This window comes from Oncorhynchus tshawytscha, linkage group LG09 (assembly GCF_018296145.1).
Source record: "Oncorhynchus tshawytscha isolate Ot180627B linkage group LG09, Otsh_v2.0, whole genome shotgun sequence".
NCBI classification, from domain to species: Eukaryota; Metazoa; Chordata; class Actinopteri; order Salmoniformes; family Salmonidae; genus Oncorhynchus; species Oncorhynchus tshawytscha.
In genome coordinates, this window is record NC_056437.1 from 15,717,050 (window position 1) to 15,723,033 (window position 5,984).

A 5,984-nucleotide genomic window follows, 5' to 3' on the forward strand; every position below is an offset into this window, starting at 1 on the left:
GTTGATGATGTCACTGCATTCCTGTAAAACCTTCAGAGAGTGTAGGTGTGTATGTGTCTGTGGTGTGGTGTGGTGTGTGTGTGTAGCTGAGTGTGTTCTGGATATTGTCTCAACATGCACAATAAATCCAGAAGTAGCAAGGTAAACTTATTTACCATATAAACACTTTGATGCGCAATGATTCACCTCCCATGGAAAAGCTGTAAAATGTCCAACAGATGTTGCAGTTTATGGTACACAAAATGACTTCCCAACACTCGCATTACTGAAGTAGCCTGTTCCTCCACTGATGTATGACTACATGAGAATATATTGCGGTTACACAATGGCTTGACACAAACATGTCTGACAGATAATTGAATGAGGATCAGGGCTAACTTATACAAATGTCTGAGTTTTGATATACAGTACCAGTCAAAAAAACCTACTCATTCAAAGGTTTTTCTTTATTTGTACTATTTTCTACATTGTATAATAATATTGAAGACATCACAACTAAGAAATAACACATATGCAATCATGTAGTAACTAAAGTGTTAAACAAATCATAATATATTTTAGATTCTTCAAAGTAGCCACCCTTTGCCTTGATGACAGCTTAGCACACTCTCGGCATTCTCTCAACCAGCTTCACCTGGTGTGCTTTTCCAACATTCTTGAAAGATATCTCACATATGCTGAGCACTTGTTGACTGCTTTTCCTTCACTCTGCGGTCCAACTCATCCCAAACCATCTCAATTGGGTTGAGGTCGGGTGATTGTGGAGGCCAGGTAATCTGATGCAGCACTCCATCACTCTCCTTCTTGGTCAAATAGCCCTTACACAGCCTGAAGGTGTGTTTTGGGTCATTGTAATGTGGAAAAACAATTGATAGTCCCACTAAGCACAAACCAGATGGGATGGCATATTGCTGCAGAATGCTGTGGTAGGCATGCTGGTTAAGTATGCCTTGAATTCTAAATAAATCACAGACAGTGTCACCAGCAAAGCACCCCCACACCATCACACCTCCTCCTCCATGCTTGACAGTGGGAACCACACATGCAGTGATCATCCGTTCACCTACTCATCGTCTCACAAAGACATGGCGGTTGGAACCAAAAATCTCCAATTTGGACTCATAAGACCAAAGGACAGTTTTCCACCAGTCTAATGTCCATTGCTCAAGTTTATTGACCAAATCAAGTCTCTTATTCTTATTGGTGTTCTTTAGTAGTGGTTTCTTTGCAGCAAATCAACCATGGAGGCCTGAATCATGCAGTCTCCTCTGAACAGTTGAGATGTGTCTGTTACTTGAACTCTGTGAAGCATTTATTTGGACTTCAATTTCTGAGGCTGGTAACTCTAATGAACTTATCATCTACAGCAGAGGTAACTTTGAGACTTCCTTTCCTTTGGCGGTCCTCATGAGAGCCAGTTTCATCATAGGGCTTGATGGTTACTGCGACTGCACTTGAGGTGTGTCCAAACTTTTGACTGGTACTGTATATGTTATTATATCACAGTTCTCTAGCACTTGTTTCATTATTAGCATAAAATGATTGCGTAGCCAAACACAATAAAAGTGTATAAAAAGGAAAGATCTAGTAAGAGAGACAAACGGACCACAGGCATGTGGAGCTGTATGAGGAATGAAGTTTAATGGGCTTATGGTCCTTCAAACAGTTCAGAGTTTAAACAGTCAGATGGTTATATAGGACAACAAAAACAACCAGCGCCACTTGTGTTGTCATAAACCACTTAGAACGTTATACAAACCATTCCTCAACGTTATACAAACCACCCAGGCTTATCACAGATCTGTTATTTCTGACACAAATTATTGGTGACCAGAGTCAAATAAAGATATACTGTTGGGGACATTCTTTCACCAGAATTTGATTTTGGTTTAAATTTGGTTAAGCATTGGACTATATACCCTATTTCTTCAACGCCCTGCTCATACCTTCCATGGGGATTTAGTGAGGAGTTACTCTCTTTTTTCTCTCTCCCTTTTCTCTCTCCATCTCATCACTCGTTTCTCTCTGTTAGTTAACTGAGATCAGTGTTACTCTGCTGGTAAAGTAATAGTGATCTCAGTCTGAGTTATTGACACAATGTCTGTATAGCAGTCTCTCTCCGGCCCTGACACACACACACACACACACACACACACACACACACACACACACACACACACACACACACACACACACACACACACACACACACACACACACACACACACACACACACACACACACACACACACACACACACACACACACTCACACTCACACTCACACTCACACTCACACTCACACTCTCTCTGGCCCTGGGACAATCACAGATTCAGAGATGCTGGGTGACTGACTGATGGACAGACACACAACGTGCTGGTGGGTGGTGGACAGACAGACAGACATATTGAGACAGACAGAGAGACAGTGGTAAAGAAAGGCCTGGTCCTATGTTGCCCCATGACAGCGAGAGAGGGGGGCAACGGGTGTGTTGTGGCAAGGGCTGCCATTCCTATTGGTCTGCCGTCAACAAATGGGAGCGCTACCCTGAAGCATATATCACAGAGTGCTAGTTGTGGAGGCAGCCAATCGCTTCCCTATGTATATCCTGAGAAAGGGAGAGAGAAATATACTGCTAATATTGATAACACAATACTTATACTTATATCTTTAATCTGCAATTTCTAACCACATTTACCTGGTTGTTGTATAAAAACAGATTGCTGCCATTAGGAAAGTCAGGTGGTGGTGGCCTAATAGTAGGCTACTTCATTATCATTACTAAGACAAAATGCATCTCATTATCTCTGCTGGTAGCGAATATGTCCTGTACTTCTCTGTAACATATATGCACTACCATTCAAAAGTTTGGGGTTACTTAGAAATGTCTTTGTTTTTTAAAGAAAAACACCTTTTTTGCCCATTAAAATAACATAAAATTGATCAGAAATAATGTGTAGACATTGTTAATGTTGTAAATGACTATTGTAAATGGAAACAGCAGATTTTTAATGGAATATCTACGTACATAGGCGTACAGAGGTCCATTATCAGCAACTATCACTCTTGTGTTCCAATGGCACCTTGTGTTAGCTAATCCAAGTTTATAATCTTAAAAGGCTAATTGATCATTAGAAAACCCTTTTGCAATTATGTTAGTGTTCGGAATTTTATGAATAATGACTAAACAATATCTACATTTAAATAGAACTATAACTAATTAAACTCTACCCTGTTTTACAATATCTGATGAATAATGTTAGTTCCTAAAAAAGAGGGTATGTAGCATGGATAAGGGGTAATTGGAAATGATAACCATTGTGTAGGAAGGAATGTGTGTGTGTGTGTGTCTTAAGGAAGCAAAGAGGGTCATTAACCTATGTTTGAACCGACTCAACTATAACTCTGTGGCGATCATATAAGACAGCGAGAGCCTCTCCAGGTTTTCCGTATCTGGAACTGTCTGCTAAAGTGGTAATAAATTATGGTGAGACTTCAGGAGTTAATCCAGTTATATTGTGTGTCATGTATGTGCACTGGTGAGTTGGAATGAACTTTTGAACCTGCTTTGTACTGATCGAGAGGAGGAAGGACATTTTAAAACCTATGACGTCATATTTGATATATAAACTGTTGTACAGGGTTCTATGAGCAGCGCGCTCCGAGAATAAATGCTATTGGCTAATTTTGATAAGACTGGTCTCTGTCTATTTTATGCAAATAAGGATCTTACAAATTCTTAGAAACAGACAGGGGGATTTTAATTGTATTGGTTAATGAACACATATAGGAATGATAAAATTCCCTTGACAGGGAATGATAAAATTCCCTTGACAGTTAGCACAGCTGAAAACTGTTGTCCTGTTTAAAGAAGCAATAAAACTGGCCTTCTTTGGACTAGTTGAATATCTGGAGCATCAGCATTTTGGGGTTCGATTACAGGCTCAGAATGGCCAGAAACAAAGAATTTCTTCTGAAACTCATCAGTCTATTGTTGTTCTGAGAAATGAAGGATGAGTGTGAGGCCCCGGTGCACAACTGAACAAGAGGACAAGTACATTAGAGTGTCTAATTTGAGAAACTGACAGCTTCATGAAATAGTACCTGCAAAATACCAGTCTCAACATCAACAGGGAAGAGGCGACTCTGGGATGCTGGCCTTCTAGGCTGAGTTGCAAAGAAAAAGCCATATCTCAGACTGGCCAATAAAAACACAAGATTAAGATGGGCAAAAGAACACAGACACTGGATAGAGGAACTCTGCCTGAAGGCCAGCTTCACTGTTGACGTTGAGACTGATGTTTTGCAGGTACTATTTAATGAAGCTGCCAGTTGAGGACTTGTGAGGTGTCTGTTTCTCAAACTAGACACTCTAATGTACTTGTCCTCTTGCTCAGTTGTGCACCGGGGCCTCCCACTCCTCTTTCTATTCTGGTTAGGGCCAGTTTGCGCTGTTCTGTGAAGGGAGTAGTACAGAGCGTTGTACGAGATCTTCAGTTTCTTGGTAATTTCTCGCATGGAATAGTCTTTATTTCTCAGAACATGATTAGACTGATGAGTTTCAGAAGAAAGTTCTTTGTTTCTGGCCATTTTGAGCCTGTAATCGAACCCACAAATGCTGATGCTCCAGATACTCAACTAGTCTAATAAAGAAGGCCATATTTATTGCTTTTTTAATTAGAACAACAGTTTTCAGCTGTGCTAACATAATTACAAAAGGGTTTTCTAATGATCAATTAGCCTTTTAAAATGATCAACTTGGATTAGCTAACACAACGTGCCATTGGAACACAGGAGTGACGGTTGCTGATAATGGAACTCTGTACGCCTATGTAGATATTCCATTTTAAAAAATCAGCCGTTTCCAGCTACAATAGTCATTTACAACATTAACATTGTTTTCACTGAATTTCTGATCAATTTGACGTTATTTTAATGACCCAAAGATGTGGTTTTCTTTCAAAAACAAAGACATTTCTAAGTGACCCCAAACTTTGAACGGGCATGTGTGTGTGTGTGTGTGTGTGTGTCTTACCCCACTCCCAGTGTGAGAAGGTGTGAGACCAGCAGTGAGGGGATGAGGATCATGAGGACGTCGGAGGAGAACAGGCCTCTCTTCATCACCTCACTCTTCCTTACACTCAGGGAGCCTGACTGCTGCTTCGGGTGCTGGAACACAAACTCCCTGGGGGAGCGAGAGAGATGGGGGGAAGGGAAACAAGGGAGATGAAGATAGAAAGAGATTTAGAGAGATCAGGAGAAATGGGAACATAGATAGATAGAAAGAAAGAAAGAAAGGAGGAAGAGAAGGAGAGTGGGGGAAGACATGAATGAAACATTTTGTTTTGTCTTGTTTTTCAAGATAAAAGGAGATTTCTCAGGAGAAATTCTGTAGTCTCATACCATGAAGAGAAACATACCTTCATGACTGTAAAATAATATCATATGTCATGTTCAGATGTAATGGAGAGATATTATCTGTCAGGTTTCAATGCTATTGTACACATTTTTATTCATTATGTATTAAAATAATAACTACATTCCCTCTAGCAAATCCACAGGCCCCCCATGAGTCAGTGGTTGTTCTTAGCAGCCCAGTACTGTGTGTATGTTAGTTAATGTGTTCACATTGCAACTACTCAAATAAGGTCAATGGAATTAAAATGAATTACAGTGAAAATCAATTTGGAATCATTCCAATTATATGCGTAGGTTCTTACTTTGGTGGAAGGTTCTCAGGCCGACTGGACCAGTCCCATACCCACTCAGAAATCAGCCCCCTCTCCCCTTCTTCTTCGGACTGAGACGGGAGAAGAGAGGGATGGATAAATGTCATTTAATAAGTACATTTGCCATCATGAAAACACTGAGTTGTGTGGTGTTAAAGCTATCTAATAGCAAAGGCTTGCTACTGCTACAGTAAAAAATGTGATGTGAATGTTGTGTGTTTGTTTAGTACCTGTATGGTAACACAGTCTGTACTG

General features: G+C 40.3%; 1 protein-coding gene across 1 annotated transcript in view; it reads right to left on the bottom strand.

Annotated features, from left to right (window-relative positions):
- Positions 1 to 2,237: 2,237 nt before the first annotated feature.
- The window catches only part of zgc:73226 (BCL2/adenovirus E1B 19 kDa protein-interacting protein 3), a 25,265-nt gene continuing 21,518 nt past the window's right edge, over positions 2,238 to 5,984 (bottom strand). The window contains exons 3-6 of the mRNA XM_042326597.1: positions 5,960 to 5,984; positions 5,721 to 5,800; positions 5,036 to 5,185; positions 2,238 to 2,608 (exon numbers count right to left, since the gene is read on the bottom strand). The exon at positions 5,960 to 5,984 is cut by the window's right edge and continues 63 nt beyond it. Coding sequence (XP_042182531.1) covers positions 2,560 to 2,608; positions 5,036 to 5,185; positions 5,721 to 5,800; positions 5,960 to 5,984 — 304 coding nt within the window. The 3' untranslated portion in view covers positions 2,238 to 2,559. The remainder of the gene's footprint in view (positions 2,609 to 5,035; positions 5,186 to 5,720; positions 5,801 to 5,959) is intronic.